This window comes from Pteronotus mesoamericanus, unplaced genomic scaffold, assembly GCF_021234165.1.
Source record: "Pteronotus mesoamericanus isolate MK-2021 breed Mesoamerican mustached bat unplaced genomic scaffold, CSHL_Meso_final scaffold_21, whole genome shotgun sequence".
NCBI lineage: Eukaryota > Metazoa > Chordata > Mammalia > Chiroptera > Mormoopidae > Pteronotus > Pteronotus mesoamericanus.
The window spans coordinates 2050464-2072576 of NW_026555310.1; the positions used below are offsets into that span (position 1 = coordinate 2050464).

Below are 22113 nucleotides of genomic sequence, written 5' to 3' on the forward strand. Positions count from 1 at the left end.
AGGGCAAGAACCACAGCCCCTCTATCTCCACCAAACTCTCCAGGAACACAGGTGATGGGATTCCCAAAGTCACTGTACCCCGCCTCCTGCCACCAGAAAAGCACCTGTGGGGACATGCGGGGAACAAGGTGGGAGGCACAACATGGGAGGTGATCTGGCACTAACCTCTGCCATCAACTACTCAGGGTAACAGAAAGACAAGGGTTAAGAATCCAAGGAGTAGCACATTTATTCTGGGCTCTAAGGGACAGTGACAAATTTCGTTTCCCTTCATCATTACTAGTAACATGAGGACAGATGCTGGGCCACTGAGGCACTGTGGTCTCTGGCTCCTGGCACCATGCCCTCCTCGGCCTGCAGGGAGGCAGTCTGTGTCAGAAGTAGAGATGGCACCTCCGGGGGTACCACAGCTGGGCAGATGCCCAGGCTGAGGCAGGAAGAGCAGGGAGCAAGGGTGTATGTCCATGTGTCCAGCTGGAGCTTTACTTGCTGCCCGCCATGATCTTGAGGTACTGCAGGGCACGGCGAGCAGCCTCGCCTCGAGCTGCCTCCCTGGTGGTTGCAGAGCCATGACACACGGTGGCTGGCTGTGTCGACAGCTCCACCAGGCACTGGCAGAGCCCACTCAGGCTCAACTCCTCTGGAGACCAAGAGAGAGGAGGGAAGCAGTGTTGGGTGGGAGGGAAGCACCGGAGGGGTGGTCCGCGTCATCATCATGCCCTCCCTGACTCCTTATACCCATCTGTACTTGCTCTGGTCCAGTCCCCACCATCCCCCGGCCCCCCAACTAGCCATACCAATATCCAGGTAGCTGACATGGAAGGCCTGCTCCTCAGAAAGCTCACTGAGAACACTGCAGCAGGCAGGGCCCAGAGCACCTAAGGAGCCCAGGGAGCAGCTGCGAAGGGACAAGATCTTCTCTCCCACTGAATTTCGCAGAGAATCCCAGGTGCAGCCTGGACCCCGGTTCCGAAGTCCATCCAGGCGGGAGCCCACACCCTGATGAGATAGAAACAGTGAGAAAGATGTGGCATTGGGCTAGAAGACCCAGGCATTTAACAGACATTTAATGTCCAAGGAAAGAAAAGCCCAAAGAACAGTACCTTCAGCTTGCCTCCCCTCAAACAATCCCCATATGGCCCCTTCTCACTACTAGACCCTGGACCGGATGGCCAGGCAGACTTGCAAGTCCCAAGAACAAAAGCCTGCAGGTCCCCATACCAGGCCCGCTTCCCTACAGCACACAGCAGGTGGGCCTACAGCTGAAGCTGAGAGGGGTCCCCCAGAACCCAGGGTCCATTAGGAAAAATAAACAGAAGCAAGCGTGGGACCCAGAAAGGCTCACTCCCAAATCACAGAACCAAGTCCCCACTGCCCTGGCCTGGTGTGGAGGATGGCCCACAAGCCACTCACAATGGAGAAGTGATCATCTTCAGGTTCTGCCTCATTCCCATCCCGGGCATCCAGAGGCACCGTATGCACGCGAAGCAGCATTTTGGCTGCTGCATTACGCTTTGCCAGCTTTTTGGAAGTGCCACTGCCTGTGTGGGGGAAGATTACTGGATTACAACTCCCAGTAGACCCAGGGCTTTCCACCCAGCTCAAACCTGGGTTGAGGGTCCCCTTAGGAGGTGTCGATTGGAAAGGGGAGCTTAAGACCTGCCATGAACCTGAGAATTTGGTAGACCAGGAGAGGGGGGACAATGGGGTTCAAGGAAGAAGCTAAGAGGAAGGAGCCAAGCTGAGGGTCTCAGCCAGGAGAGCGGGACTGTAGCAGATAGGCTAGGTGCTGCCTGTGGCCAGGACTGGAGTGCTGGGGACAGTAGCTGCAAGAACTCCCTTCTGCCCAGTTACCAATCTCAATGAAACGCTCCACTCGGCAGGTCATGGTAAACTCTTTGCGGTGGGCTGGCCCAGACTCCTGAGTCACCGTGTACTCAGGCAACCGCCAGCCTTTCTGCACCACCAGCTCCTTGGAAGGGAGAAATAAAGGTGCACAAGGCTGAGTGAGAAGAGTCCAAACATCCTCTCCCTCCTACCCTACAGCCTCAGAATCCAGGTTAGAGCAGGAATGAAGGGGATGGAAAAAGCCCTGAGAACAGGGTAACCACCCCCCATAACCTTCCCTCATAGTCCCTCGTTCAAGGGAGGACAGGCATGCACAGGAAATGAGGATGGGGGCACACCTGCAGAGCACCAACTGGGTTGCACTCAGACTGCTGAGGAGAGACAGGGGGCTGCACCTCCATGGGGGGGCTCCTGAGGGAAAAAGGGCCCAGGGCCAAAGCTGAGGGGGCTAGTTTGTTTTGCTGCTGCCCAGGAGTTCTAAGCCTTGTTTTGGTTTCCCCCACTATCATCTCCCTACTTCCAGCAGGGTGGGCAGCTATCTGCCCAAACTTCCAGCCGGCCTCCTTCTCCCTCCCCTGCAAGTGAGGTCTCCTCCAGGTCCCAGGCCCATTTCAATTTTCTGGAACACGTGGTCATCACCTCACCAGGATGGGGGGTGCGGGGGCTGCAATATCCAGTCCCTGGAAGCCCCAGATGGGACTTGGGACTCAAACACAACACCGGGCCATCATAGGGCCAGCCCAGAAGAAAACAGGGCCTGCAACACCCTTAAACATGGTCAGACATCATCCATATAGCTATTTAAAAATCATTAATTACCTCCTGTCCCAAGAGCTTACCAGCTGGTGCAAATTCTTCAAACTCTGGTCCCCACCTAGTCCAGCCTCTGTTTACTCTCAGACTTCCTTGTGCCTGACCAGCCTGGGTCCAAAGGCTGGGGCCCAGGAGCCAGGACCCCTCCCTCCCCGTCTCAGGCAGCCAGTAGACACAAAATACCTGGTTGGGACAGCAGATGGAGCAGGAGTAGCAGCCGCTGCAGCAGTAAAAACTGGAAAGTCCTCAGGCAGTGAAGAGTCTAGGGGAGAAAAAGAACTTCCCGAGGGGAAGGGGGCCTTTGATTCACACCCACATATTGAGGGGGGCGGGGGGCATTGTGCAGTGGAAGGGTGGGGGACCCAGGTCCTTCTGACCTGCCCATCCTCTAAGAAAATTCCTTCCCACTGGAGTCAAAGACTCAGGGAAGCTCAATCACCAGCTCTTCCTCCTGGGATCCTTTGCTGCCAAACATCGGATCAAAAAGACCGAGAAAAGGAGGAAGAGGGTCTCTTTCTACCCAAGAAACATGGGAACAACAAACTCCAACCTGAGTGCAGAAGAGGAAAGGGCATCTTGCTAGACAGAGAAGGCAACTCCCTCCAGCCTCAGCCACCACCCCTCTCCCTCCCTAGCCACAGCCACAAATCCCTCAGTGGAGCTGGCCATTCCCCCCAGCAGCAAGAGCCCTGGAAGCATCCTGCTCAGGGCCAGAGGAAACTCAGGAAGAGGCCAGGTCAAGGTGGCTAAGTGTCACCAGGCCAGGCCTCCTGGTGCAGGGGCCTGGGTTCCTCCTGGCAGGGCCTCTAGGATGCCTCAGCTGTTCCTCCCTCACCTGCTGTCCTCCAGGGCCGGCTCCAGCATGCTCCCCCCTTTGAGGTGTTTGAGGGCCACCTCAGCTGCCTTGTGCTTGGCTGCCTTCTTGCTGGGGCCCTGACCTGAGAGAGGGGGCGTGGGCAATACTGGAGGTCACTGGAAGGACAGAAGAGAAACCAGCATCCCACAGCCTCTCTCCTGACAGCTATACAGGGAGTCAACCAAGCCCCTTCTCACTGACCTCCCCCTGTCCAAGACTGAAAGTGTTATACTAATTGCTGAAAGGAGGGGCCCTTATCTTCCTGTGAGCTCCCCGATTCAAGCCATGCCAAACAGAACTGCTCCTGAGCTCAGACACCTTGGGTGGAGATTCTTTCACTACCTTACTTTCCTCTGGGAAGCTTTTTCTCTCAATAGAGATGGCTGGAAAAATAGAAAGAAGGTAGGCTCTAGAGTCAAAGCCTGGCTCTACCACTTACTAAGCCTGTGATTTTGCACCAGTTATTGACTCTCTCTGAGCCTCAGTCTCATCATATTCAACATGAGGATACTACCACTTTCATTAGTGGATTAGACTGAGGTTGGTGATTAAATAGGAATTTGGTTAAGCACCTGCAACAGAGCCCAGGACAGCCAACACTCACTCCCTTAAATACTTGGCTGGGATTGTGGTTTATCTCCTCTCTTTCCTCCAGGATGATGCCGATCTGCCAGATCACTATGGCAATCCTGCTTGCTCCTCTAACTCTTCCAAGTTCTACCCACCTCCTCTTAGACCTGTTCTCCCAATCCAAGTGGTGGCCTTTCCCTCTGAAATCGCTCCCTCCCTAACTGCTCTTGGAGAACAGGACTGTGAAGAGACTCCAAGAAACAAAGCCAATGGGGCCCTGTGAATGCACACCCCAGCCAAGCTGGCCCAAGCCTTCCTCACCAGTGCAGCTGGTGTCGCCAACGGTGACCCGAAAGGTGAAATTAGGTTGGTGGGCTTGGCCCTCGGCTTTGAGAAGGTCGTACACGGGCGTCTTCCCTATTCTGGTCCCATACTCCTGAAGAAGGCTGATCGGGGTCTTGCCCGGGTTGGCTGCCAGCATTTGCTCTATACTGGGGGGAGGGGCACAGACCCTCATCACACCTCCCCTCTCTGCACCCACCTGGCCAAGCACTGCTATATCAAACCCAGGAACAATATGGGGGTCACAGGGTCCAGGGAACCCCAGGCAGGACAGCAGCCATAGACTGGGTTCAATGTAGAATGGAGGTGCAGGCTGGGAAAGCAGGGTCCACTACCCCAGGGTAGGCGGGGAATGCACTGTTCCTGTCGCAGTTAAGGTGGGGGATCCTGTACCCTAGTGCAGGTTGGAAATGCATGTCCCCTAACACAGTGCAGGCCAAGAACCCAGTACCCACCAAATGCACTGAAAGTCGGAGCATAAAGCCCAACGCCCCAGTGCAGTCTGGGAACCGGGCCAGCCCCAAACTATTTCGAGCTGGAGGCAGTGGCCACCGCTCGGGTGAATGCTGGGAACCACGGCCCACTACCCCAGTGCTTGCCGGGAACAACCCTCAGGCCAGATGCATGCTGGGGCCGCGCCGCTACCCGTCCGCGCCGCGCCACGCTCTTCGCCCTGCAGCGGTCGGTACGAGGCCGCTCACCTGGGCAGCCCGCAGCCTGTAGTAGTGCCGGAGCCCTGCTCCTCTTCACTCATTCCCTCCTCCGTCCCCGCGGGCACCACAGTGACTTCAGCCTCCGCGCGCCCCAATACAACGCCGACACGCTAGGGCCGGGGCCAAGCCCCGAGTTGCGGCCGGCTGGGCCCGCCGTGGAGCATGCTGGGATATGGAGTCCCCCGCCCACCCGATTCCAAGAGTCTCCATCAGGAGGGGAACGATTCACCCCACAACCCTCAGCGTGGTTCGCTCTAGCGGGCAGTACCGCCTTCTAGGAGGAGTGAACATCTGCACAGTAGTGACCCAGGCTTGGGGTGGTTTTGTTTGTTTGTTTGTCGGTTTTACATATTGTCCCGCCTCCTCCTTTCCGTGTCTCGTCTCCCCTGGACATGCGTACTAGCAGAGTGGAAGCGGCAGGGGGCGGGGCGGTAAGGGCTAATTCGAGCAATGGGGTGGAAGTGGAGAGCTCCAAATACTGAGAAAACTACAGTACCCAGGAGCTCACGCGTCATCTTTGTCGCAGCTGGAGGGGCAGGGTCAAGCATGCACGGGAAGCTTCCTGGCATAATTGGTTATTCTCTATTGCGCTTACTCGCTCTAGGTGGATTGCGATTGGTTACTTCACCTAGAAGGGCAGCGACAAGGAAAGAGTCAGTCCCTTTGACCCCGCCTCTTTCTTCAGAAAAGGTTGTGATTGGCCTAGTGATGAAACTGCTGTCGGATCCTGACTCTTCTGCGGACTGCGAGGGTGGGCCTTACCAGAACGCGGGAGAGCACTCTTCTCTGCCCCTCGGATCGCGGGGACAGTTGTACGTCAAAGTCCACCTCAGGCAGTCCACCCCAGGCAGTCCACCCCCAGCCGTCGACCTAAGCCCCTGGAGTTCGGGCCTTCGTCTTACAGAACTTGCGTCCTTTTCCTAGGTTGTCCTTCACCTCTCATCCCATTTAATTCTGCCCTGCAGTCTGTCAGGTTTCCACTTTTCTAAAGCGTTTGTAAAATGGCCCTAGTCCACCTTTCTGCAGCTGCCAAGAGAACCCTCTGGAGCCTGAGAATTAGGAGGGCGACAGAATTGGAAGGACTAAGGCACATGATGGTCTCATTCCCTCCGCTGTGGGTCTTGGGTCTCTCGGAGAGAGCAAGAGACTAATCGACTAATCTAGGTTTCAGAGCTCCATTACCTGTTCCCCAAAGTCTCACAACTATTAGGCTGAAAGATGAGGGGAAATCTTGTGACCTTTGGAGAGAAAAAGAGCACAAAAAATGTGATTCTAATGAGAGTGGGTGAGGGAAGAGATCACTTGCTCTGAGCCTGGGGTGGAGGTCCAGAGGAATTTTGGAATAATGAGGGGGTCACCCAGGAACACGGAAGGAGGACGGGGCATTGAGCTGAGTGGATTCCCATTGGGTGGAACTGGAGTGGTGACAATTAGGGGAAGGAAAGCTGCCCAAATTGTTAGGGCAGGGGGAGCAACGCTAGCGCGGGGTTGGGGGGAGGGGTTGGCGGTTTCCCATCTGAGGGGCTACTGCTTCAGGGTATAGGAGGGAGTTTGTAAGACCGGTCTTAGGTGACTTCTGCGGAATCGCAAAAGGCCCACGGTGGGACCGCCAACGGGGAGGTGAGGAACCCAGACGGGCCACCGACGAGCCTGGAGTGCGCCGGATGGCAGCAGCGGGCTCCTTTAAGAGGCCGGCGGCTCCAGCGCAGCATCCCCCGCTCAGGGCGTGTCCGTCCCGGGGGGCCAGGGGCGGGGGCCTGGGAAGGAGCGGGAGTTCAAGCAGAGTAGGGACGGGGCTAGGGGTCGGGGGGTGGGGGGAGAAATCTGGGGCGGACACCCGGACACTGCACGAGCATCGCCTGTGACGGCACCCCGGGTCCGGTCGAGGGCAGCGGGGGGAGGAGAGAAGGAGGAGAAGGAGGAGGAGGGAGCAGCATCCGGAGCTGAGCTGCAGCAGCGCCGCCTTTTGTGCTGCGGCCGCGGAGCCCCCGAGGTGAGAGAGCCGGACCGAGTTGTGGGGGGTGAGGGGCAGGGGTGGGTCCGGGTCCTGGGATCTGGGTGCCGAGGGAGGGTTGGGATGCAGATGTGGCGGGGTGGGGGAGGGTACAGCGGGGATGCTGAGGCTGTGGGGATGGAGGAACTGTGGATGTGGACCCGACGCCTAGGGGGATGGAAAGGAGAGGAACGGAGCGGAGGGACGCCGCGGCCCAGCTTGGAAATGAAGAGCCTCAAGAGCTGAAAAGGACTGGATTGGGGGGAGCGGGGAATGATTGGGGAACAGACTTAAGCACAGAGGGCCAGAGACCATCCTCTTCTCCTCCCACTCATCCCCGGGAAGGGAACGAGAGAAGAAGGGAGATGAGTTTTGGCCCCTGAGAGGGAAGGAAAGGAAGGACGGACAAGGCCTGGTGTGCCCAGCGACCCCCTCGGATCCTCCCTCCGCACACATTTAGCAAGCTGCACCTGAGGATTATAGGCAGAAAGCACCTGTTCCTGAATGCCCAGGCAATGGTCCCCCCTCCCCTTCCTGCTGTGAAGCCCCTAATCCCCTACAGCTGTGGCATTCACCTTTTCCATCCAGCTGTTGAATCCTCCCCTCCCCCATTCATATGTGGCTTCCTCCCTCTGGCTCCCCTAACCCATTTTCCCAGCCCAGGCCTTTTATGAACCTCCTCCCTTCCCCCCCACACACCTCCAACTCCTTGGCTTAAAAATACACAAGAATCTTTTTCACAGAGTTCAGACTCCTGATAACCATGGCCTTGGCTGAAGGTAGGGAAGAGAAAGAGTCACAGAGGCTCTATGGCTAGTGGAAAGAAATAGGGGAGTGTCTCTTAGAATTTAAGGGGGAGTCCTGCCTTTTAGCTCCATTACCTGCTCCCTCTTGGGAGGAGAGTGGGTGAGTGGTCCTCAACCCGGAGGGAGTGCCTCTGAGGGTTCTCCCCCATCCAGAGTTCTCTCAAGCCAGTTAGTGCCTCCCTCTAAGCATCTTACATTTCACTTCCAACTTGCAGGATGAACCCCACGACCCTGGGAACTCTGATTTTCAGCCAAAGGGTCATTCATACCAAGGGAAGGCAAGCAGAAAGAATTCAGGAAGGGAAGGACCCAGTGTGCCCTGGGCCTTCCTATGCAAATGCTGAAATTCCTCTGAGCCTTTAGGACCTACTTACTCTCTTATATCTCACACTTAAGAGTGGCAAAAAGCAACCTCCCTCTCAAGCCTGCCACTCACCCACCCACCCACTCACGTGGGAGACTGAGGTGATGCTGGGAAGACCCATCTCCAGCACACGTGAAAATGCACAACTACATATCTATCCCCCAATTAAACCCACTTATGGACAGAGGAAGCAAGAAGTTTAAGTGAGGAAGTGGCTCAGGACTTTATGGTGTCCGTACAGCTGAGGATGGCAGAACCGCTCTAAAAACCAACTGCTGTATTCCCAGTCCTTCCTCTGGAAGTGATGGAGGTGATGAGGTAGTGGTCTGGCTTTGCCAGAAAGAAAACCCTAAATTCTGGTACCCTCCGCCTAGGACTCCCCTAATGGGAAAATGGCTCACTGTGTGCAGTCCTGTCTCCCCTGCCTGGGCTGAGGAGAAAGAAGGATTAGGGATCAACTCCTTCAGAAGTCCCTGCTGGGGGCAAAGGAGCAAAGTGTGAAGATGATACCAGTTGGGGACACGGGCTTCTTGAGTGGTTGGCCACAAAGACTGGTCTGTCTGCTTCATCTGCTTCCAGAAGCAAACTAGGTTTATGTGTGTGTTGGGGGAAGGTGATGAGGAGGCGAGGACACTATTGCAGAAGAGACCAAAGATCATTTAGGATAAAGAACCCTTGTCCTTTGCTTTCTTCTTTCCTTGCTCTTCTCTTTTTCCCCTCCTGTTTGTCCACCTCCCTATTCACCTGTACCCTCCCTTCTGCTTCTTGCTTTGCGGAGGAAGAAAAGGGAAAGAAGAGATGGGAATCACATGTATAAAACTCCTGCTAGTGCTTGTCAGGCAATTGCCACATGCTAATGTTTATAGGAGGCTTGCTGGGTGCGAGGTATTGGGCTAGAACTTTATTTGGGTTATCTCAATTAAGGCTTCTAACAGGACTAAGAGGTAGGTAGTGTTGTCATCTCTATTTTAGGGATGGGAAAGCTAAAACTCAAGTAATATGTGCAACGTGAAAAAGTCATTATGTGACTAGAGCTTAGGGTCTGTCTGATCCAGAGTCTGTTGTTCTTACCCGGACTATATACTGCATTACCACTGTGTGACACAGGTACCGCTCTCCTACTTAGAGATGAAAGGACCAAGGTCTGTTAAGAGGTCTCATATTCCAGGTTGCCCCACTGGTCAGGAGCAGAAATAGGATGTCAACCAAACCTCTCTTGATTCTCAGGTCATCCACACTCCCTCTATAGCACACAGTCCCAAGCTAGCTGACAGGAATGGATGGACACTATCATTTTTGTCTCCCCTTTTCAATTTAAAAATAGATTTTAAATTATTTTAAAACAATTCAGAGTCATTACTGAAATATTAGAAAATGTAGATATGCCACAAGAAGAAAAAGACCCACAAGTCCACCTACCTAGAAAGTGGTATACTTTGGTATCTGTCCTTCAAGATCTTTTAAAATGCACATTCAGCACAGGAACTATTTATTAATATACACTGAACTTCTTCCAGGTTCTCCTGAGTAGGAGAAACCCTTCGTGAGCTCCGTGGCCCATCATATCTTTCCCCTACCCTCCTCTTCCCCTCAGACTGTAAAGGGCAGGGCTGAAGGGTGATCCTGGACCACGCTGGACATGGGGAAGGTGGAGTGCAGGGAGAATCAGGCCTATCCCCTCAGACCATAGGAGGCGCGATGGCAGGATTTGTAGAGGAAGGACAAAGGATCTGGTAGAAGAATGATGGGCCTCTAGCACACCACTGCCATTGTGACCTGGTTCGCCTGGAACCTGAAATTCAGATTTGTTTTGGGGGAGTAGAAGGTCGGAGACCAAGTCTCCCTTTTCTGGTTGGACAGAAAAACCTGGAGTCCAGCCAGCCAGAAAGACTAAGCCAGGAGCCAGGGACTATGCTCAGAGCATCGTCCTATAGTCTTTCTTAACCCTCACAACCCAGGAGGTAGGGTTGGGGGTCTTGGAGAGGTTACATTCCTTAAACTAATTTGTAGCAAAACTAAGGTGGTAGTTCTGATCTCTCCCAATGCAAAACTGGCTCTTTTTGTCCTAAACAACACTCCCCCATTGCCCTAGCCCAACCAGCTGGAAGAAGATGTGGTAGCTGCTAGGGGTCTCAAGGCTTGACCTGTATGAGGCTGGATTTAGGGGTGATCTCTGGTTTTCCCCAGGTTTTCAGGAGAAGGCATTTTCCCCTCGAGAGCACTGAGAAAAGTTGTAGTTCTTTTCATCTAAAGAACCCTGGGGCCAGGACCATGCAAAGCAAAATCAAGCAGTCAAGTGACCAGAAGGCATGGCCGGAAAGAGTCAGTCCTACATCCTCTAAGCCACATTCCAAAGTCTTGGATCTCCATTCCACATGAATGCCTCCCTTCCTTCCCACCCCCCACCTGAGAGAGTAGGGAAGTCTTCCTCCTTTTCCTGAGTACCATGTAAAGTCCAGAACAAGTGGCTAGTGCTCAGTCTGAAAGCCCAAGGTTTAGACAGATGGCTTGACCTCTCAACTGAGCAGCCAAGACAGCCAGACAAGCAGCTATGCATTGAGAGTCAGCTGTTAGAACAGGAGAGAGCAAGAAAGAATTCAAAGGGTTCCCTTGCCACAGGCCTCCAGCATCTCAGGCTGGAGAACCTGGGAGGAGAAATTAAAGGGGGAGGAGGAGTCCTTGCCCCCTCTTTACTTCTCAACCTCCTGAAGGGGAGCTCTGGGAACCAGCACCAAAGCAGAGATTTGGTAGCTGAAACTGAATTAGGGCCTTCCAGGGTGTCCAAAGAGCTTCTTACCCTGGAAGATGTATAGCTTAGGGACCAGTCTGTCCCTTCATGCAACCTGGAGCAGAGTTCTGCACAGTAATCACTTACTTAATATGGTGGACAGAGTGACTAATATATCCACCCACTCCTGTCATAACCCTGCTGTCCCCCCATGCTCTGCATAATTGATGGCTGGGGAGACTGTTCCCCTCCCCCAGGGTGACCAAATGTCTGGGCCTGGGGCTCCTAGCCCTGATATCCCCCAAAGCCCTGGCGCCAAGGCCCAGCTGGGGGCAGTGGGGCACAGCTGGCAGTTCAGAGGAAAGAAAGCAGGGGGGAGGGTGTTGGGAGACTGAAATCTCTACTTATTACTGCTCCCTAGGGCCTCAGTGTCCGTCCCCCCCCCCCCCCCCTTTCAGGTCAATCTGGAAAAGAATTGTCATTAGAATGAGAACAGGATGAGGATGGATTGAGCCGGAGAGATTCCCTCTCTTTTCCTTGGTCCCATCTTTTTCTTCATGCACTCCCACTGCCCTAAAAAACAAACAGGTGAACTGGCTTCTCTCCCTCTCTCCCCAGCTGCTGGCCCTGGATACAGAGGGCCCCTCTGGGGAAGCCTTGTGAACTGGAGAGAGGCTAGGCTGCATGTCGCCCTGTCTTTGCCTGAACCTCTCAGTTGCAAACACAAAATGAAGGCTGAAAAATTCCTTTTAAAAACCAGGTGTTGTGCCTACTCAAGGGTCAGTTTCTCAACAGAAAACGAAATGAAGAGGGCACAGATTATTGTGTTCTTCAGTCCCTCTGCATCTCCTTTTCTGTGTGCTGTCTTTTGCTTTTCAAAATCAGTTTTTCAGTCCATCCTCAGTTTTGACTCTCCCTGCCTTCCCGCTGTTTCGATCTCTGTACCTCTCAGTTTGCCCCTCCCTCTCCGGCTGTTTGTGTTCTTTATTCTCCCTTTCTCCCAATTTCCTGCTTTTGCTGTGACACTGCACCCCCAATGCCAGCATCTGTATTTATTCCTCCACTTGAGCCCGGCCAAAGATCTACACTAAGGGTCAAAAGAGGTACGGGCAGACGGAGAACAGCTGCGGCAGGCGACCACCACAGCCAACCAGGCAAGCAGCACGTGGGCCAGCCCGGGTCAGAGGCGGGGCGAGCGCAGCCCCACCCCCATCGTCGCCGTCACGTGATCCTGGGCTAATCTTGTCCCGGTGACTTCACGCGCCGCCTCGGGCCCAGTCGTCATGGTTACGCCGCAGCGCCCAGCGCTTCCCCCAACCTGCTCTGTCGCCTCCCTTTTCCCCCATCTGGACCCCCTCCTCCCTCCGCCAGGCCCCCGCCCCTAAGCAGCGCGCCCTGTCCACGTGATGGCCGGGAAGGAGGTCGGGAAAGTGGAGGAGGATGCTGGGCCCATAACCCCTTCCTCTCCGCCTCGAACGGCCCCTACTTGGGCTTCCAGTGGGCCTGCAAGCGGCCCTGGCCCTCCCTGAGTCCCAGTCCCGCCGTCAAGCTCCCCCAGAGCCTGGCCTGTGTTCTCAGGGGTCCCGAAGGGAAGCCCTGTTTGAAGGGCGCTGGTGACAGCCCTCGGGTCTTCCAGAGGAAACTCTGCAGAGTATTGGCACATTGCTTGGCCTTTGTTCTGTCATTTGCGTTATACCGTACATCTAAACTCTTGAGGTCGCTGACATCTTGTGGGATATGTCAGAGATTCAGAGGCTGAACCTGACTGTGACTTCAGCTTCCTGAGCCTCAGATTAATCAAGAATATAAAGGGACCAATGTTAGTATCTACTTATCTGGGTGGTTCTGAGGAGTGAAGGAGCTAATGCATAGGTGGTGGTATAGGTCTGGTCCTTAAGACAGTTCTCTGGGGTGAGTAGAGCAGGGCCCCCCATCTTACTGAGCACGCACCGGTCCTGTTTGAAGTCCTGGGATCCCACGAGAAATCAGCTCTGGGAGGGGCCAGATGCCCTACCACAGTATGTGTCCAGGGTAATGGGAGCCATGACAGGTAGCACAGAGGACTGTGTCAGCAGCAGGAACAGGGAGGAAGACTCTGGATGGAGATTGGAGGGCAAGCATTCTGCCTTGAGAGCACACCTAGGGACGGAACTTGAGCCTCTCCTAAGGCTCCTTGGGCAGGTTATTTAATAATACCTCTGTCAAATGGGCAAAGGACACCTACCTTAGAGTTTTGAGGATTAAATGAGCTAATGTGCCTACAACAGAGGTTAACACACGTAGTAAGCCTTCCATGAAAGTTAACCATTCTCATTAGGTGCCCTGGCACAAAAGGCTGATGTAGCTTAGTGTAAGACTCAGTTCTGTATGGCCTGTGTGCCAAAAGCAGTGGGAGATGAAGATGGGAAGGAGCCAGAGCATGGAGGTGAGGCAGCTAGACCAAAGGCAGTGGGGCTACTAAAGGGTTTGATGCAGAAGAGGGGGTGCTGGTCAACTTGTAGTTTAGAAAGATTGTTCGAAGGACTAGTGGAGAATGGGGTAGGAGGACTTGAATTTGGAAACCACGTAAGAGGCAGTTGTCCTGGGTCAGGTGACACAGTTAATGAGGCTTGAAATAAGGCAGTAACATGGGACTAGAGAAGAGAGAATAGAATGACATTGGTTCGGGGCTTTTCAAATGTGCTAAGAATATAAGAATCACCTGAGGTGCTTTTTATATACATAGATTCCAGGCCCACCACACGCCCACTGAAAAAGTCTTTGAGAGGCCTGGAAATTGTTACAAGAGCTGAGACCATCAGAGTTGCCAGGCATCGATATCAATCTGCATCCTATATCAATCTGCATCCTTATCAAGTGAGGCCTTTCTATAGGTAGATTTCCCGACACTCCCCTCCTGAGGTGATTCAGAGGTTCTGATGCAGGGGGTTAAGGAATAATGAGAAACAATTAGAGGATTGCTGTCCTCTGGAATCCTCACATCTCAGGATTTGGTAACTGACTAGATGTGAAAGGAGATGGGAGTATAGAATGATGCCCCCCCGTGTTGAGCTCTGGACAAGTTTAGTATAGAGTGAAGAACTGGCTGTGCATGAATGATAGCTAGTTTACCCTTTGTACAGTTGGAGAAACTGAGCCTCAAATACAGCTTGCCTGAGGTCACACAGTCGGTAAGTGGCAGAAGGCAAGGATTCAGACTTTTTTTTTTTTTTTAAGATTTTATTTATTTCTAGAGGGGGGGGAAGGGAGGGAGGAAGAGAGGGAGAGAAATATCAATGTGTGGTTGTCTCTCACGTGCCCCCCTACTGGGGACCTGGCCTGCAACCCAGGCACGTGCCCTAGATTGGGAATCCAACCAGCAACCTTTTGGTTCTCAGGCTGGCACTCAGTCCATTGAGCCACACCAGCCAGGGCAGGATTCAGACTTTTTAATGGTTACTTTTTAAATAACATCCAGCTATGAATTGGGACAAGTGTTTATTGTCTGGAAAGTTGGGTCTTGGTTTGGGGAGCTGGGAATGTGGCAGTGGAGAAAGAGGAGACAGGGTCTTCTCTAACTGACCCCTCGGGGAGAAGCTAGACTGATGGGGGTGGGGCTAAGCAGGATGGAGCAGTAGGCTACAGCTCGTCCTGACACAACTTCTGCATCCCCATTGGATGGTTTTGCCTTGTTCCTCAATTGTGTTGGGGGAATAGTGGAGCTAATCGGTTACAGCCCTCACTTACCTCAAAGAGGCCCAGGTGTGTACCTCTGCACGCCCTCACAGGAGGCCAGGTGTGAGCCCTGAGTGCGCCTCACACTGACTCTCACCTGAGTTTAATGTTCTTGCTACCGCCCCAGCTGTGTCATGTATAAGTACCTGAGTGTGAGGCCCAGGCGCATCACCTGTATGCAGAAGGCCCAGGAATGCTGGAATGTCATCTGAAAGTGCTTGAGTGGCACTGAGTCTTATGGTGTCACCTGTATGTGCTTAAGTGCAAAGGAGCCCTAGGTTTGTTACTTTTGTGTGCCAAAGGTTGAGACTCAGTAAAAGGTGTACATCTGAGACCCTTATATGACACGTGTGTGCGCATATGAACCTCAAGTGAAAGAAATATGTGTTCCTGAGGCAAATTACAGTAATCTTACAGGGAGAAGGGACTAATACTTGACTTTGAAATAAATTTTACCAGTATGTACCTGAGCCGGTTGTTACTTGTTTCTACCTGAGAATGATACTCAGATATGTTACCTCTATACCTGAGTACCGTTCTCAGACTTGTGTTACTAGTAGATGCCTGAGTGACAGTCTGTGTATCAGCTTTCCTAAGATGGGTCCCAGGTGAAACTGGGAGGCGGATGGGTACCTGAGGGCAAGGCTCAAGTGTTATTTTCAGTAGGGAGCCCAGGACCTCAACCTGTGCCTGTGTGTCTAAGGTGAGCATTCTGAGCTGGCGTTCCTGTGGCTTTGATCATTTCTCCCTCCTTTGTTCCTGCAGGGCCCGCCGCTCACCACCACACTGGGGCCCAGAGGCCATGGCCTGCCTCCATGAGACCCGCACACCCTCCCCTTCCTTTGGGGGTTTTGTATCCACCCTAAGTGAGGCGTCCATGCGCAAGCTGGACCCAGACACTTCTGACTGCACCCCTGAGAAAGATCTGACGCCTACCCAGTGTGTACTTCGAGACGTAGTGCCACTGGGTGGGCAGGGCGGGGGTGGACCCAGCCCCTCCCCAGGTAGAGAGCCGCCGCCTGAGCCTTTTGCCAACAGTGTTCTGCAGCTACATGAGCAGGATTCAGGGGGCCTAGGGGGAGCTGCTGGGTCCCCTGAGAGTCGGGCACCCAGAGTTAGAGCAGATGAGGTGCGGCTGCAGTGCCAAAGTGGCAGCGGCTTCCTGGAAGGCCTCTTTGGCTGTCTGCGCCCTGTCTGGACCATGATCGGCAAAGCCTACTCCACAGAGCACAAGCAGCAGCAGGAAGGTAGGCTTTGTTGCCTTTGTCCTCCGGGAACTCTCCCTGTTTCCCTGAGCCAGATGTCTATCAGACAACCCCACCTAAATCACTTGATGACCCTCTTTCCCCACAACCTGGCCCAAGCTTCTCATCCATCCATCAGCTACTGACTTCTTTTTAGGCCACCCATTCATTGCCTTCCCTGTCCCCTCAGACCTAGTCTTTTTTGGCTACTGTTCTGTCCTTGAGTCATTTTAACCAACCCAATCCTCTCCCCTGTGACTGACCATCATAAGGCCCTGAGTGTGGCTATCTCTGAGCCTTGTGGCACTGTGCCTCCTGTCCACAGACCTTTGGGAGGTTCCCTTTGAGGAAATCCTGGACCTGCAGTGGGTGGGCTCAGGGGCCCAGGGTGCTGTCTTCCTGGGGCGCTTCCATGGGGAAGAGGTGGCTGTGAAGAAGGTACGGGACCTGAAGGAGACTGACATCAAGCACCTGCGAAAGCTGAAACACCCCAACATCATCACTTTCAAGTAGGTTAAGGGCAGGGGTTGGGGATACTATGCTGAGGAAAGGAACCTACTTTGGCAGCAGGGATCTACCCCACCCATTTTTTAAAAGTTGTTTTTAACAAATTTATATTTTTATTTACATTTAATTTGTATTTAGTTCTAGTGTTGTTTTTTTTTAAATTGATTTTAGAGAGGGGAAAGGAGAAACACTAATTTGTTGTTCCACTTATTTATGCATACATTGGTTGATTCTCCTATGTGCCCTGATTGGGACTCGAACCCACAATCTTGGCGTATCAGAACGACACTCTAGCCAGCTGAGCTACTCGGCCAGTGTTACCCCTCCCTTTTTAAAGGGGACACCCAATTGGCATGGGTGGGAATAGGGTTTCAGGTATGAGTACAGGCTGCCTTCATACCACTGTTTGGCCCCCAGGGGTGTGTGCACCCAGGCTCCCTGCTACTGCATCCTCATGGAGTTCTGCGCCCAGGGCCAGCTATATGAGGTACTGCGGGCTGGCCGCCCTGTCACCCCTTCCTTGCTGGTTGACTGGTCCATGGGCATCGCCGGTGGCATGAACTACCTGCACCTGCACAAGATTATCCACAGAGACCTCAAGTCCCCCAAGTGAGTGAGCAAGCAAGGAGACACTGATGTGCATGGTCTCCTGCAGGTGACCCCGCCCGTCACTGTGGCCATCTCCCTACTTCCAGATCCTGTTTTAAGTACATGTGGCTATCTCAGAAACCCATCCCAATGAGTCCTAACTTGGGAGGGCTGTGGTGAGCCCCCTGCCTCTGGGTATCCCAGGTGACTTAACAGAAAGAATTGCTGCAGCTAGATGAGGTGTGTGGAGGGGCCTCAACCCCAGCTGACTGTACTCTTTACCAGTATGCTGATCACATATGACGATGTGGTGAAGATCTCCGATTTTGGCACTTCCAAGGAACTGAGTGACAAGAGCACCAAGATGTCCTTTGCAGGGACAGTAGCCTGGATGGCCCCTGAAGTGATTCGTAATGAGCCTGTGTCTGAAAAGGTCGACATCTGGTGAGAGCCGGGCTGAGGACTGAGAACAGCAGGTGGCCAGCAGAGCGGGCGGGAAGGAAGAGGGCCTCCAAGGTCTGAGTGCAAGTGAGGTGTGTCTGCAGCAAGCAGGTCCTCTGGAGGGAGCATCTCCCAAGTGATGTCCCCTCTTATCCCCAGGTCCTTTGGTGTGGTGCTATGGGAACTACTGACTGGTGAGATCCCCTACAAAGATGTAGATTCGTCAGCCATCATCTGGGGTGTGGGAAGCAATAGTCTCCATCTGCCTGTGCCCTCCAGCTGCCCAGATGGCTTCAAAATCCTCCTTCGCCAGTGCTGGTAAGGGTGGTGTGGGCAAAGCTGGGAAGCAAAGGGGCATTGCTGATGGTTAGCCATCACCTAGAATCCAGAACAGGAAAAGGGGCAGAGAGCTCCCAGATGTGGCTTTCGAAGACCCCAGGATTCAGAGTGTGAATACAAGGGACTACAATATAGAAATGAGAGGAAGGGGGTTGACCAGTACTCTGCAAGGGTGCACTAGATTCAAAGACACACAGGCTTTCTGTGACCTTGGGCAAGTACTGTGAGCCTCAGAACCCCAAGGGAAAGTTGGACATTTCTAACCTTTGGGTTAAACATTTTACAAAAAGTGTTTCTTTTAATGGCATCACTCAGAAAAAGGTTTTCATTTTGGCAAATAAGTTGAAAAACAGGATTAAGTAGGTTTGCTTACTGCAGGACTCTGATATGCTAACAAGAGTGTAACATTTCCTGGAAATAGTTGACCAGGAAATTCTTTTGTCACAGAGTACATTCTAGGACTGGATTCTCCAGGACACTGAGAAAGGATGCCCTAGTTCCTTTCTGGCCCTCCCTTAAACTCCTCTCCCCCACAACTCTGTTTCTTTCAGGAACAGCAAACCACGAAATCGTCCATCATTCCGACAGATCCTGCTACATCTGGACATCGCCTCAGCAGATGTCCTTTCCACACCCCAGGAGACTTATTTTAAGTCCCAGGTGTGCTATGGGTAGAAAAATGAACATTTCAGCTCTCACTGAGTTGCTCTGAGGGAAGGGTTGATTGGGATGGAATAGAGTTTTTGGAGGACTGAGACTTGGTGTTGCTCAACTAGTTCCAACAGTTTACAACAGTGCAGGCACCTGCAGAGGCTTTCTACGTGAACACCCATCAAAGGCATGTTCCTCACCCCTCATTGTGTCTTCACCCCCCAGGCAGAGTGGCGTGAAGAGGTAAAGCTGCACTTTGAAAAAATTAAGTCAGAAGGGACCTGTCTGCACCGCCTAGAAGAGGAGCTAGTGATGCGGAGAAGGGAGGAGCTCAGGTGTGTGGCTGTGTTTAGAAAGGTGATTTCACCAATAGCAAGGGCTGTCAACCACTTCCCAGAGACTGGGATGTTACTGCACCAGGTGGATCCAGCTCACCTTGAGGACTTTTCTGCCCATTTTAGACATGCCTTGGACATCAGGGAGCACTATGAACGTAAGCTGGAGAGAGCCAACAACCTATACATGGAACTTAATGCCCTTATGTTGCAACTGGAGCTCAAGGAGCGGGAGCTCCTCAGGTAACCCACAGCCCTTACACACTCTCCAGTCCCATCTTCATGGAGCTGGCCTGACTCAGATCCTACTGAACCTGGGTCCCCCTGCTTGGGCACATGCCCAACCAAAGTGGTGTCTGTCTTTAGGAGGGAGCAGGCTTTAGAGCGGAGGTGCCCAGGTCTGCTGAAGTCACACCCTTCCCGAGGCCTTCTGCATGGGAACACAATGGAGAAGCTCATCAAGAAGAGGAACGTTCCACAGAAGCTGTCACCCCACAGCAAAAGGTGGGACCAAAGTTAAGTGATGAGTTTCAAAAATGGTAAGGGGAATGCTGGAAAAGCAGGGGTAAAAGTCCAAAATGCCAGGAAGACTGATTTAGATGGGGGGAGCCCTGGCCAGGAAGCTCAGTTGGGTAGAGTATTAACCCAATGTGCCATGGTTGCAGGTTCAGTTCCTGCCCAGGGCACATACAACTCAACCAATGAATGTGGAACAGATCTGTTTCTCTCCTTTCCTCTAAGTCATTAAAAAAAAACATTTTTAGATGGGGAGAGATGTGTTTTGTACTGCATAAAGTTAGGGAGTGCTTTCACAGTCAATTTGTTAACCTCAAACTTGTCCTTCCCCCTCTCCCACCAGGCCAGATATCCTCAAGACTGAGTCTTTGCTACCAAAACTAGATGCAGCCCTGAGTGGGGTGGGTCTTCCTGGGTGTCCTAAGGGTCCCCCCTCACCAGGACGGAATCGCCGTGGCAAGACCCGTCATCGCAAGGCCAGCGCCAAGGGCAGCTGTGGGGACCTGCCTGGGCTTCGTGCAACTATGCCACCCCACGAACCTGGGGGACCAGGAAGCCCAGGGGTGCTAGGAGGGGGACCCTCAGCCTGGGAGGCCTGTCCTCCAGCCCTCCGTGGGCTCCATCATGACCTACTACTACGAAAGATGTCCTCTTCATCCCCAGACCTGCTGTCAGCAGCACTGGGAGCCCGGGGCCGGGGGGCCACAGGGGGATCTGGGGATCCTGGCTCACCACCTACAGCCCGGGGTGACACGCCCCCCAGTGAGGGCTCAGCACCTGGCTCCACCAGCCCGGATTCACCTGGTGGAGCTAAAGGGGAGCCTCCTCCACCAGTAGGGCCTGGTGACAGTGTGGGGCTGCTGGGAACTGGAAGGGAAGGGACCTCGGGACGGGGAGGAAGCCGGGCTGGGTCCCAGCACTTGACCCCAGCTGCACTGCTGTACAGGGCTGCTGTCACCCGAAGTCAGGTAAAGTATGGGGCAGTTCCTGCGCTCTTCCTTGTTCTCCCCCTTGGGTCCAATTCCATTAACTCTTGCTCTTAAGCCATTCCCTACTTAACCCTTTGTAATTATGCTCCCCTTCCTTGGGCCAAATACCGTTTCCATTTTTGACCAATCCACTCATTTCTCCTGCAGAAACGTGGCATATCATCAGAGGAAGAGGAAGGAGAGGTAGACAGCGAGGTAGAGCTGCCATCAAGCCAGAGGTGAGTGACGGAATAAAATAAAGGCTTTCATTTGCTTCCTAGGCTGCAAGGAGCGCAACCAAGCTGTAGCCATCTCTCTGATATAGGTGGCCTCAGGGCCTGAACATGCGCCAGTCACTGTCTACCTTCAGCTCAGAGAATCCATCAGATGGGGAGGAAGGCACAGCTAGTGAGCCATCCCCAAGTGGAACACCCGATGTTGGCAGTACCAACACTGATGAGCGGCCAGATGAGCGGTCCGATGACATGTGTTCCCAGGGGTCAGAAATCCCACTGGACCAACCTGCTTCAGAGGTGGTTACTGGCTCTGAACCCAGTTCCTTGCCCATCCAGCACCAGGACCTACTCAGAGGGAAGCAGGTGAGTAACCAAAACAGCCAGATATTGGACAGGGAACAGTACATGGTCATTTGAGAGCTACTGGGGAGATAGTTGCAGAGGACAAAAGAGGTATTTAGCATTCAGGTCACACAGTATCTGAACCCGTTTCCACCAACACTAAAGAGCAAATTCCCACCTGGTGGAAAAGGAGGTCGTATAGTATGGAGTTTAGTAGGCTTGCTTACATGGTAGTTCTACATCACAGCCAGGGAGGAATCCTGAAATTAAGAGTTTTGTGCCTTGGAGAATAGCCTAAGCAACAAAATCTGGAGGCAGTGAAATTACTGAGTTGCTGGCTATTGAAGACTTCAGTGAAGGATTCTGAAGCAATCTATGTGTAATGTCAAGAGACATGGAGCCTCACACCTCACTGCATGTCTACTCTTCACAGGGCCCTCCCAATTCTGAGGATTCAGACTGTGACAGCACTGAACTGGACAACTCTAACAGTGGTGAAGCCTTGCAGCCCCCAGCCTCCCTCCCTCCATGAAAGCCACGCTTATTCCTGTACATAGAGAAATATTTATATAAATAATATATATGCGCCACATAATCAACAGAGAGAGAGATGGGGCTATCCCAGCCTTACTGAAGTCAGGCTCAAGGGAGACTGACCCCCTGACCAACTCACCTGATCAACTCTAGGGATGCTGGCAGCTGTGGAAATGAAGAACAAGGACTGCCCTAGAGTTGTGGGTAAGGGCAAACTGGCCCCTCCTTGCTTCACCCCATTTTGTTCAGCAAACAGGCAGTAGAGAAGCCAGACTTGCCTCCTACGATCCTCTAAACCCTTTCTCCCAAACCCCGAAGAGGAAAGGGAGCCACTAAACTGCACTTTTTGTTTTCCGTTTACTGTTTACACATTTTGCACTTGGGGAGGGAGACTATGGCTGGGTCCTCCCCTCTGAGTTTTCTCAGGTGCAATGTAACTAATTACTTTGTCCCTCCATTTCTCTGCCCAAGTCCTGGCTTAGGGTCTAGGAGGGAGGTTAGAAGATTGTGAAAGCATGTGATGGCTCAGGCTGAAGGACTGGGGTGTTAACTCCCTGCTTTTATCTTGGTGCCTGATTGGGGTGGAGACTGTCATATTGTAATCCCTGTGAAAAACCTTAAAATATAACCACTCCATGCAGGCCCAGCTGTTGAGGGTTTTCTTG

General features: G+C 53.0%; 2 protein-coding genes across 6 annotated transcripts; one reads left to right on the plus strand and one right to left on the minus strand.

Annotated features, from left to right (window-relative positions):
* Positions 1-219: 219 nt before the first annotated feature.
* On the minus strand, positions 220-5325 carry TARBP2 (TARBP2 subunit of RISC loading complex). 5 transcript variants are annotated; one of them, XM_054591039.1, is made up of 9 exons: positions 5131-5323; positions 4409-4578; positions 3497-3599; positions 2845-2940; positions 2187-2259; positions 1855-1972; positions 1414-1541; positions 798-999; positions 220-640 (listed from the first exon to the last, which is right to left on the minus strand). In XM_054591039.1, the coding sequence occupies exons 1-9, from the start codon at positions 5181-5183 to the stop codon at positions 483-485; spliced, it is 1101 nt and encodes a 366-aa protein (XP_054447014.1). In that variant the 5' UTR covers positions 5184-5323; the 3' UTR covers positions 220-482. The 5 variants fall into 5 exon arrangements, with proteins under 5 accessions (XP_054447014.1, XP_054447016.1, XP_054447017.1 ...); XM_054591041.1 differs by having other exon boundaries at positions 4409-4573; positions 5131-5322; XM_054591042.1 differs by lacking the exon at positions 5131-5323 and adding an exon at positions 4885-4993 and having other exon boundaries at positions 4409-4573.
* A 1688-nt stretch (positions 5326-7013) lies between these two features.
* On the plus strand, positions 7014-21696 carry MAP3K12 (mitogen-activated protein kinase kinase kinase 12). Its single transcript, XM_054591009.1, has 14 exons — positions 7014-7135; positions 15513-15994; positions 16317-16500; positions 16916-17107; positions 17372-17530; positions 17687-17845; positions 18418-18526; positions 18743-18852; positions 18979-19095; positions 19219-19356; positions 19712-20336; positions 20505-20575; positions 20662-20935; positions 21348-21696. The coding sequence occupies exons 2-14, from the start codon at positions 15550-15552 to the stop codon at positions 21444-21446; spliced, it is 2682 nt and encodes an 893-aa protein (XP_054446984.1). The 5' UTR covers positions 7014-7135; positions 15513-15549; the 3' UTR covers positions 21447-21696.
* Positions 21697-22113: the final 417 nt, after the last annotated feature.